General features: G+C 36.3%; 1 protein-coding gene across 3 annotated transcripts in view; it reads right to left on the bottom strand.

Moving 5' to 3' along the window:
• Positions 1-12028, bottom strand: part of ATP9B (ATPase phospholipid transporting 9B (putative)) — a 156580-nt gene that overhangs the window by 3227 nt on the left and 141325 nt on the right. For all 3 annotated transcript variants that reach the window (XM_042837054.1, XM_042837062.1, XM_042837070.1), the window contains exons 20-28: positions 11517-11615; positions 9207-9296; positions 8595-8739; positions 8197-8261; positions 7601-7756; positions 7395-7459; positions 6145-6253; positions 2127-2184; positions 1215-1418 (exon numbers count right to left, since the gene is read on the bottom strand). In XM_042837054.1, coding sequence (XP_042692988.1) covers positions 1215-1418; positions 2127-2184; positions 6145-6253; positions 7395-7459; positions 7601-7756; positions 8197-8261; positions 8595-8739; positions 9207-9296; positions 11517-11615 — 991 coding nt within the window. The remainder of the gene's footprint in view (positions 1-1214; positions 1419-2126; positions 2185-6144; positions 6254-7394; positions 7460-7600; positions 7757-8196; positions 8262-8594; positions 8740-9206; positions 9297-11516; positions 11616-12028) is intronic.

Here is a 12028-nt window from a genome sequence, read left to right as displayed (position 1 = left end):
CTTGTGATTCTATGATTCTATGTTTCTAACATGGATGATTTTACAAGACAAAGCAGCAAATTGTGCTTTATGAAGTTCCTTGAAGATTGGAGCAAAGAGCTAGTGCTTGTTCATGTTCTTGCCAGCTGGCTGGGGACACTCTGGAATCAACCCAATGGTCTCTATTGAAGAATCTTGTATCAGTGTCAGAGAAATGAAAAAGGTTCTCTGTAAAACCTGAATTAGAGTGTAAAATTAAAATGCGACTCTTCATACGTCTGGAAGTCAACAGATCACTTGAGACAGGTGGCAGAGCATTTAGCAATTAAAAAAAAGTCGTGTACAACTGAACGCTTGGGACAACAGGGAGTGAAAGCAGAACCTTGCAATTACTAGAAACTACCATATAGCACATTTAATTCTGCTATGAGAAGTAACAAGAAAGGATCTTACTGTCATCTCCTGTAAAACAGAGGAAGGAGGAGCCTGATGCTACTCCTATACTGGAGTATAATCACAGTTATTTTGTGTATTTCTGTAATTTACATCCATCAAATCACACAAAGACCAAGATAATTTTTAAGTGAAAGACAATTTGATTTAAAAAGAAATATGTATTATTGACACTCAGATGCTTGGACTGTTAATAGGAGAGAACTGTAAATCTTGTGAATTATGAATAATGAGAACCATAAGACACAGTGTGGCAAAACGTACTTTAAAACAAAGCAAGTTATATAGAATCTCATTGTAGTTATGAAATAGACTGATTATATAAAATATCAATAACTTTCTGCCTCTGTTTTAGCCTGTGTTGCTAAACCTTCTAGTTTGGCAATGCCTCAGCTCTTGGGCTAGAGGCAATGAGACAGAAAGATCACCAGGTCGGTGAACGATTCTCATTTTATCAAAACATATCCATTTCAAGTACAAATCTCAAGGACAATTTAAGATGAGCAGCTTGGATTGTCGTTGGAAGATGAGATCAAGGAGGGGAAGAGCATGTGAGGTTTGATTTAAAAGTTTATCACCCAGATAAACCATATTAACAGGAAAAATGAGAATCAAACCCTGGGACAAGTAGGCAGAAGAGTATTTTAAAACAACATGAATTAAATCCATATTCTTACAGAAAAAGCTCTATTTCATAAAGCATAACATCATTCTTAACCAAAATGAGAAAAAACCACTTTAAAAATTTTGTTTAAAAACTTTGCTAAAACACTATTACTTACCAAAGTATTCATTTAGAAATGCAAGAGAGGCCACATAGCAGCCAAGACTGAGAAATTCAGCCACCACCATTAACCAGTGCCATGTTCGTATGGTCAGTGCAACCATCAAGAGCTCAGTCAAGATAAGGGCAGTGAAGGAAATGGCAACAACATGTACAAATTCAGATTCAAAAAGCAGCAGGGCTCCATACATCAGAATACCACCTGGGAAAGGCAAACAAATTTAATAAAACATTCTACAATGACATTTTAGTTCAATTGCACACTGAACATTTTATTGCTTATTAGGAAAGTTTATTCAGTGTTGGTTTTTTTTATATTATTATTTATTTAAACTGTTATTTAGATATTAGGTAACATGAATGTTTGTAAAAAAGAGATGTGATATTTACTGTGCTTTTTGCATGTGAAATAAAAGAAAACAGAGCAGTGAAGAAACAAAACTGTTAGAAAACTAAGTACCTTTTCAAGCAAAATATCTGATGAACTGTCAATTAACCTGATTTTGTCTAAATGACAAAATAATAAGTGAAAGTGTAATTACTTTTAACTGATTACATAATTCAGATTTCTTCAACAGTACTTCTGTCATTCCATGAAAGAAAACTACTGTGTAAGGATATGCAATGTGATAAGCACTCGCTGAAATTTTTCTGCATTAGAACTTAATTAAAGCCATGTCCTTCTTTAGACGACACGCATCAATAAAAATAACAACCCAAGCCAATCCATAGGCCTGGCACACTGCAGGAATCTCGATTTACAAGATAAACAGAAAGCAATATATATAACTGCTGATGAAATGTTAAGCTTTGGGAATTTAACCTGCTCCTGAAAAACTATACACAGCAGATAAAAATACAATAGCAGATACAAAATTCTCAGTTCAATCAATTCACGACTCTCTCCTACCTTGGTAAATACTGATTAAAACCCAGATGAGGAAGGTCTTAAATGACAAAGATCTTCCCTAAGGGAAAGAAGTGAGAGGACAGTTAAACACTACTTAAAAAAAAATCTATTAAATTCATATATTTTAATAGTTAAGCACTCCAGAGACATTTTACAAGTATAACAAGCAGTCTTTGAAGTGATACAAGCTAAAAAGCTTCCGCTCGTTTTTACGATCATTCATTGCAAATGTGCATAGAAATTGCATGCAGTTAAAATTGGGGGCAGGACAGTTCAGGTCTTAAATGGCAAACACACACTTTGGCTTGCAGTGCTACAGTTAGTTTTCAGAAGACCAATAACAGTCATATTATACACTTTTTAGTGTTTTTACGTCTTATCACAAAAGTAGTCTGCAAGAAAAATAACATTCTGCACCTATTGACCTAAACTTCAAGAAAACCATGGTCACAAGTCACTTCTCCATGTTGGATGAACTATTTTCAGTCACACCATAAACATGACTGCTACTATAAATTTTATGCAAGCACCAAAAATACTTTAAATCTTGTGATAGTTACAGTTTGAATCATATGCATAAATCAAACAATAAAAGCTGTACACATTCAGGACTCTTGTATTCTACGAGTACTGATGAAATATGGTAAGATGCAAAGTTAAAAAAGATAAGCAGTTAGCCATTTTACCTCAGAAGAACTGATCATCCTAGGATACACAATTATCAGAACTTTACAGAGAAATTTAAGTGCTTCACTGCTGTAGAAACTGATTAATTAATTCATTTGAGATGGTTTCAGTATGGGCTAAAATATTTTCTAAGATACACAGAGTTCACAGGAAGCTGCTAAAGGCATTTTCACACCTCTGTATACAGTCTACTGGTTACCAACATACAGAAAAATACTCTGTTTTGCTGTTGTTTTGTCTGTTTCTTTTTTTGTTTTTCATTTGAGTGTCTACTCATTTTCCTTTCAGTACCATGCATTATTTCCACTGTAGACCTTAGCTCCCAATTACTGAGATTTGTAAAGTAAGAATAAGTTTGAGTTTTGATTCAACTTTATGAAACTAGGATTATGTCACTTCTAAGACTCTAGCAAATGCTACACAACAGGCAACAAATAATTTTCAGATGCAAGTAGCCAGCCCTCACAGAATCATAGAATGGTTTGAGTTGGAAGGGGGTTCCAATCCCCATGCCTTGGGCAGGGACAGTTCCTACTAGGTCAGGTTGCCCAAAGACCCAACCAACCTGGCCTTCAACACCTCCAGGGATGAGGCATCCACCATGGCTTCTCTGGCAACCTGTTCCTGTCCCTCATCACCACTGTAATGAAAAATTTCTTCCTAATAACTAATTTAAACCTGCCTTCTTTTAGTTCAAAGACACTACCTCTTATCCTGTCATTACAATCCATGATAAGGACTCTTTGCTTGTCTTTCTTCTAGGCCCTCTTTAAACACTGAAAGATCTCTATAAATTCTCCCCATGCATTTCTCTTCTTTGGACTGAACAACTCCAACTCTTCAGCCTTTCATTGTAGGAGAGGTGTTCCAGCCCTCTGATCATCCCCATTGCCTTCTCAGGATCCACTCCAACAGGTCCATTGGCCATCTTATGCTGGAGGCTCCAGAGCTGAATGCAGGTCTTCAAGTGGGGTGTCATGGGAGCAGTAGGGATGGGGACAATCACCTCCCTCAACCTGCTAGTTACACTCCCTTCATGCAGTCCTCAATACTGTTGGCTTTCTGGGCTGCAAGCACAAACTGCTGATTCATATTTAGTTTTTAATCTACCATTCTCAATCTGCTGCTCTAAATCCACCCATCACTAAGTCTGTATTCATGTTTGAATTTGCTCTGACATGGGTGCAAGACTTTGCACTTGGCCTTGTTGAACCGTATGAAGTCCCTACAGGCCCACCTCTCAACCCTGTCCAGGTCAATCTGTATCATATCCAGATTGAAGTAATTTTAATAATTGCTAATTTCCGCTTGTTCTTGCAATAGAGAGTCTCTCAATGAGTTGTGCAAGCATATTTTAATCTTAATATCCTGAAAGCTCTTTCACCATCAGCATATCCTAGAGAAGAAACCAATTCCTAAGAATACAATTCTAGTCTATGTCAACACGCACTTGAGTAACACTAGCTGAACAGCATTGCTAGAGATCTGTATTATAATACAGAATTTGCAAAGTAATGTGCAGAAACAAGGACACTCCCTAGTGTCACAACTAGGACACCATGATCATAAGCTGTTCCAATAAACACACACAGTAAGATTACCTTATTATAGTGAAGTAAAATGTAGCACGTGTAAAGCACTTCTTGTCTATTCATCCATAATCATTCAGTGATCATATTCAGCTTGGCATATACTGAACCATTAACGTACTCCCTAGTTGCTCCACGTTTTCATTTTTATTATTATTATTTTCTAAAAGTAATTTCTGTTCTACATTAACATTCACAGAGGTACAATGTAAGCTGGGAAAGCCAGTAAATCATTACCTCCTAGAACTGTCATTTAAGCTTGAAAAATCTTAAGTCTGCCATCATCTACTACGCATCCTGGGCAGTTTCAGAGTGCAGGTTAACTTCTTTCTATCTTTTGAAACAGAAAAATCCCATCAGCAGGTTTCCACAGACTAGCTTACAACTACCCATAGGAACTGAGAGATACACCTTCTGGAGATAAAATCTGCCATCTCAAAGAAACTTAAATGATACTGAAGAAGAGATCTCCAAATAGAAGAGAAAAAAATTGTCATAGACTAACATAGTGAATAGCTAATTTAGTACAATTCAAATGACAAAGGATCTGCAGTGTCAACTCTATGACTGCAGTCTACTTTTGAAATCTTAGATATGTCTTTGAAGAATACACTGTCCTTAGAACATCTTTCTTCTTGCTTCTGCTTTGTATCATAACACTTCTAGCAAACAGTTTAAAATAGAGCTGGAGTGCTTTTCAGAAAAAAAACTTAAGAAAACTCTTGTGATTTAATCCATATTTGTGGGTAAAGAAACAACACCCTTCTATTATTTGCAGATATATGTACGGAAACTGAAAGTATAGAATCACAGAATCATTAAGTTTGGAAAAGATCTCCAAGATCATCTAACCCAACTGTCCACTTATCACCAATGTTGCCCACTAAACCATGCTCCTCAGTATTACATCTACACCTTTCCTGAATACCTCCAGGGACAGTGACTCAACCACCTCCCCAGCAGCCCATTCCAGTGCCTGAACACTCTTTCAGAGGATCAGTCCTTCCTAATATCCAATCTGAACATCCCCTGGTGCAACTTGAGCCATTCCCTCTTGTCATATTGCCAGTTACCTGAGAGAAGAGGCTGACCCCTGTCTCGCCACAATCTCCTTTCAGGTAGTTGTAGAGGGAAATAAGGTCTCCTCAGAGCTTCCTCTTCTCTGGACTAAACAATTGGCTCAGTTCCCTCAGCCACTCCTCCTAAGACTGATGCTCCAATTCCCTCACCAGCTTCACTGCCCTTCTCTGAACACGCTCCAGAGCATCTACGTCTTTCTTGTAGTAAGCAGTAACTGTATGATGATTCAGCAAAGACATTTCAATCATTGATACCCATTATTTAAAGAAAGTCAGCTTTAGGAGAGAGATCAGTAATAATTTTCAGAAGACGGGAAAAATCAATCCATAAATTAAATTTCTTAGTTAAAAAGGAAGGAGCTGTGAAAAAATAACCATGAAAAGCTCCTTATTGAAGCTCCTAAGGTCAGACTAAGAGCAAATTTTGTAACAATATGCCTTTATGACATTTCAGTCTGAAGTCTGGTGACTTAGAAATCTACTAACAAAACCTAGTGGAACATCTGGGACCACAGATTACTTTTGCAACACAGAAATCTACATTACATTAGTTACACATTTATCTGCATGGAACACCTTACAAAAATGATTCTAAGAATTCAGAGTTTTTCACACCAGCAATTTCAACAGTTCTTCATATTTCAGCACTGAGAACATTCATACCTTTGTGAGATCCTTGTAAAGTTCTGGATACAGCAGTGCCATTTCTGGCTTCACATCCTGATCCAACACCAGAGAGAAGACTGGAAACATAGTATATATGGTTGCATACCTGTGGAAAGGAAAGCACAAACCAGCGTTTTTGTATCATATGATTTTAAACCAATATATTGTGTTCAACTACTGTTTTAACATGAATGAAGTTAAGCTGGCAGCACTGAGACAGCTCACCAATGTAGGGCAGCTTCACAAATGTAACCTGGTCTTGGGATTCTGAGAGCTGCCATTTGTGGGAAGAGACTTTATATGTCAAAAGAAAAAAGAAGTCCTTTTTTCCCATGCATATATCATCCCAAATTTATTGTCTGTTACACTGCGCTTCTGCATTTTGATAACAAGTCCAAAGACCTTGCATTTGAATTCATCAACAGAAGATGGCATGAAAACTAAAGAAAAAACAAGCGCTGTTTTTCTGACATCACAGTAAAGCAGGAGGATGAACCAAAGTCTTAGCAGCTAAGAAAGAGGCTTTGGGTTTTATGCACACATTAGTTGTGCACTCTCAGAAGGACAGCATAACTATTTACAAGCATTTTGGAGAAGTTTACAGTTTGCCTCTGCAGTGTTTGGTGAAAACAGACCTTGATTTGGCTACAATTTGAGTCATTACTGTTTAAATAAAGTAAAACAAGAAGTATGAAAAGAAGCTCTTAGGACATAAGGGGCAGAGAAAAAGGACAAACATGAATCTGTGCGTGTATCTCAGCTGCATGATTCTGGGAGGTGTATCTCTAAAGAAGCTTTTGCAAAAGGATCAGCGTGCTCCTAATTCTACATACATGATTCAGAAAGAAAATTAATGTACCCGACTTATTTAATGGAAATTCCATAGTAGCTTCAGCTCCATTTTTTAACAATTTGTTAATGGTCACTGAGGCTTGTCTTGCAAGTTGTATAACAGCTGACACTGACATTTCCTCTATTGTTTTTGCTCTGAAAGTCGAAAGTATTATATGATATCTTCTAAAGCTATGCAGTTTTCTGTCTTCAGAGAACTTTCCCACCTCATATAGTGGATATAACAGCACATCCAAACTAGTTTGAGGTTTTTCTTATAGGCTCATTCCAGGTCTTGTTAGCATACCAATGATAAATGTCTAAGAAATGGGGCAGACACCAACTATAGGATGCTGTTTAAAAAGTCGTTTGGATGTAATTATTAATAGATATTGTAACTGCTGGTGTGAACTTACCCTACCATCAGGAAACCTTGGTACAAGGGAACCGATGCAAAATAGAAGACTGATGAAAACACAGCCTACAAAAAAAGAAAATAATTACATATTTAATAAAGTTCTATATATGAAACATCACAAGGAAAAAAGAATACTGCATAAGATTTTTTGACATTTCAAAGAGATGTAGTGATTGTAACTGTTCTGAAAAGAGTTTTAAATACCTGCATAGTTGAAATAATAAGGCCTCGGTGCATGACAAATTGACCAAGTGCTGCTGATCTTTTGTAACTGTTTCGACCATGTACCATCAGCAGCCTACCTATGTGTTTAAACTGTGTGATGGAAAAGTCAGCTGCTAGGGAGGCTTGTTTTCCTTCCTAGAAACAAAATAAAAATATTCAAAGTATAAAACCCTGTGTAGAAAATATGCTTCAAAATTCAAAATTCGAAATCATAGTTCATTTTACAAATTACAAACTTTGCTGCGGTTGCTTCAGAAATCAATTCTGCCACATGACACAAAAGACAGTTTTTTTTGGTGCATGTCATAAAAACAATACAGTTTCTATATCAAGTATGTTTAATGGCTTAGCTTGCTTCTTTCAGATAAATTAATAGATTCACAGAGATAACTGTAGTATTTTCTGCTTTTCTTGATGTGTTTAAAAAGAAAAAACAGAGAACATAGAAGCAGAGAACTTACAGGTTCAAAGAATAAGCATTTTCTATCATCTCACAGTATGCTTTAATTCAAAATGTTCAATTTACTACCATCTAAGAATCACGTTACACTTGACAGTGAGACTAGTAACATTACCTTGCCTTCAATTCCAATCCCGCAGTCAGCTGCTTGGATCATGCTGACATCATTTCCTCCATCACCTGAAAAATGCCACTGCAATATTCAGCTCTTCAGAGGTTTTACTCTCTTGACCTTCACAATGTTTTAAAAACTTCCTACTATAGCTTTACATTCTCACAGATAACCTATGGATTAATGATTTCAGCCATCAAGACTTTTCCCTGAGGAGGAACAAAGAAAAACACACCTTTCTCATGGTATTTGCTTCTACAGTTATGTAACTACTTCAACTACTTGGTGGCTGATAAAGACATCTTTTCAGTTTTGTTTGAATTCTTTCTCAAAGGTGCCATCTACTGTGTAAACTTATTACAGATCTACCTACTGCAAAGGAAGACAGTGTCAACAGTTACCTATTGCACATGTGCGTTTTCCAGTGTGATGCTGTAGCAGTTTGACAATATGGGCTTTTTGGGTGGGAGAACATCGGCAGCACACTACGGCGGGACACTGGCAAGCCAACTCCACAAATTCATGCTCATAATATTTCAGACAAACCTAAGGGAAAAAAATACGTGGACGTTTATGTTAAAGGTGAAATGATACAGCATGCGCTCTAACACAAAAACACAGTGTAAAGATCTCTTCTATGGGGTTTTGCTCGCACGGTATCTTTCTGTAAGAGATACCTGAGAGAGCTGCTGTCTTCCAAATGCAACCTATTACTTTAAACTGACATTCATTTCATTTAGACAGATAACATGCTTTAGATTCAAACAAAGAAACAGTACCATGGCATGCTACCATGAGATTTGGTTCATCTCATTCCGTTACTGTACAGGAGACCAGAGAAATGTGAACGTGTCTCACTCTGTCACTACTCAGTGAAAAACAGTAGTGACTCTTACAACATGGTCAAATACTGGAAAAAGTTTAAGAGCACGAAGCCACCAATATCCTTCATGAACACATTAATTTTATGTTCATGAAGTGTAAATACAATTTGATAGAAACCAAACTCTTACCTCCAACGAGTCCCCAGATATCACCAAGGCACAGTCATGCTTCCTCCTAAAGGCATTTAGTTCTAAGTGAGCCTCTCCTCGAGTAGTAACCTTTAATAAAAACCACTTACTCAAAAGATTTTTTTTTTTAAGAGCAAACAAAATCTAAACAACAGCACACAAATCAAGTGTTGAGAAGTCATACCTAAAAGGCTTCAATGTTAGGATTGGATACAATTAACGAATCAACAAATGTCTTATCTTAATGCAGTACGTGGGTGGCTGCAAGTTTCTAATCCTTATGGACTAAACAAGTAATCCTCAAACTAGGAAAATGCGTGTAGTCAACCTAACTGGCTCCTCACAGAAGTAGATCAGGTCTAAAATATCACTACAATTAAAATAGTTTAACTTCAAGTTGACCCGAGTCTTTCCATCTTGGTCAAACCAAACAATGAAACAGTTCCCAAGTCAGAAAAAAACAAAAGCAGAGACTTTTTAAACCAATAAAGCATATTTTTAGAATAGTACAAAATGCTCATATTAGTAGTTCTTTCAGTTTAGATAAGTAGACAGAATTCCAGAGACACAGAAAAATGCTCACTGAATGGTACAGTTTAGAATAATTACATTATAGACAATTTTTAATTAAATTTTCATGACTATTGTTCCAGAGAGGCCCAGCTGTCAAATACGCAAAACAAAACCTCAAACCAAATGGTTCAAAGCTTACTAAATGGATTTTGGAAAGTTTTGAGCTAGAACACAAAGCATAAAAATTTAAAGTAAACCAGATTTTGAAGAGAGGGGTTTTTTTTCCCTTTCTTTCTTTTACCTTTATTAAACTATTCGACTTTTTTTTACAGCTACCATGTAGGACAAAGTTAGAAAATAGAATAAAAGCAACAAGATTACGCCTCTAATTTTGGATCTGCCAGCACTTTAACTAAAGATTTAAAATATGCAAGTCTTAATTATTACATAGAATCAGATGGAGTCCAAAGACTTCATCCTCTGAATGGGCTCCACCACACAAAATTTGGGTTACATTAAAATGCACGTAATTGGAAGCCATCCATACATAAACCTCAATCCAGATTTTTTTTATCCCCCTTTCCTCCAGTGAAAGCTGCTATTCTGCCAACTGTTAGGAACTGTTAGGGTTGCACTGCTCCCTGTAATCTTTCTGCATTACAGAGATGACAGCACTTGGCACACACTGATGAGCTTCAGCTTTCACCTGACAAGAGGCACCTTTTCTTTGTAAATATTTCCAGAACAGTATATCAATTAATTTCATTACAAAATAAGCAGGCTGAGTAAAAAGAGCATGAAAAAAATACATCTTTTTTGGGAAGCCAAATTAGTAAATAATTTATTCACTAATTTGTAGGTAAAATAAAAGTGTTAAAGTGCTTGGTATCTTCTTAAATTAATCCACTAGTTCTTTCTTTGCAACAAACATAGCCACAGAAATAATGTCGTATTAATCTGTTTTCTAACCAATTTAAAACTTCGTGTATTCTAAGTTAACACAGTTTTTATGCTGATCTTATTAGCCAAGGTAATGAAAATAAAAATCTGACTCAAACTAAATAGATTTTGTTCAGGAAGACTTAATTTGTAATGTTACAATGTGGAAAGGTCAACAAAAATTGATCTGAAGTTTTATCAGAAGCATTAATAATTTAATTGCAAATAGTGGTCTGCAGGGCCTAATTTGCCATTCTGATGCTTCATAAGAAACTACATTTACATGTAAATTATATTCATACAATTATTTCTTTAGGTGCAAGTGGTTCATTTAGAGCAAACACAGACATTATGTCTGATAGCACGGCATCAAAGTTTGGAAAAATCCTTATTTTTGTTTGAGTTCAGTGGAGTTGGCACCATGTAAATAGAGCAAAAACGTATAGAGACATTCAGTTTACTTTTCTAACAATTATCTTAAGCAGTGTGCTAATAAAATGCAATATTTATTAGAAAAATATTCATGGACAAAAACTTCCAACTTCCATTTTGATTCAAACTGTGGCATCACAGCTTAATTCAAAAGTAAGTCTGCTCAAGTCTACAGACTGCTGTCAATGGAAATGTTACAACAAGCTAGAACCATATTCCTAGAATCCTTCCTATGACTCAGCATCTTGCAAAGACTTTTCTCCATCCAAGAGGTGACTGACAATATCCACTGTTACAAGTGTGGAGTGTAAAATGCCTGTAAAACCCATCAATTTTGTAACAAGTGACCAATACCAATCAAATGAAGCAATACTGGTATTAGCTGTATTTTGAAGAATCCAACAATAAAGCTGGACCTATACTTACAGGTCTGAAAATGTGAATATCCTGAGTCCTAGACACTAAGTGAGAACTTTTTGCAATGCAAGTTGCTGTCTCCAGTTTATCGCCTGTTAACATCCATATCTGCAAAAATAATGTAAAAGTTAATTCTTTTGGATATTTTTGGTCTGTTGTCCATACCTACCTAACATGTCACTCCAACCTTCATTTGATACTGCACGAGATCAGGCTACCATGGAATGTATACCAACATATGACTTTTTAACTAAAATTAATGGGCAGTTTTTACTGCAATAAGTCACACAGAAAAGAAGTGTTTGTCTTTAAACAGCTCCCATTCTGTTTTGCCGCACACAAAGTTTATGTCTCAATTTACATGAAGACAGGGGGAAATCGTGGTAACCCACTGGCAGTTGAACTGCAGAGAAAACACAAAAGCTTTTCCCTGTCATCCCGAATGTGCTTAGGACTCAGCATATTTCTTACTCTGGATGAACCTCAATGTACACAAGTGTAAATAATGTATTGTAAAAAAA

This window comes from Centrocercus urophasianus, unplaced genomic scaffold, assembly GCF_019232065.1.
Source record: "Centrocercus urophasianus isolate 14NV4802_14NV808 unplaced genomic scaffold, USGS_Curo_1.0 seq_11, whole genome shotgun sequence".
Taxonomy (NCBI): domain Eukaryota; kingdom Metazoa; phylum Chordata; class Aves; order Galliformes; family Phasianidae; genus Centrocercus; species Centrocercus urophasianus.
The sequence above is the reverse complement of the archived record's forward strand: the minus strand, read 5'-3'. Positions and strand labels throughout refer to the sequence as shown.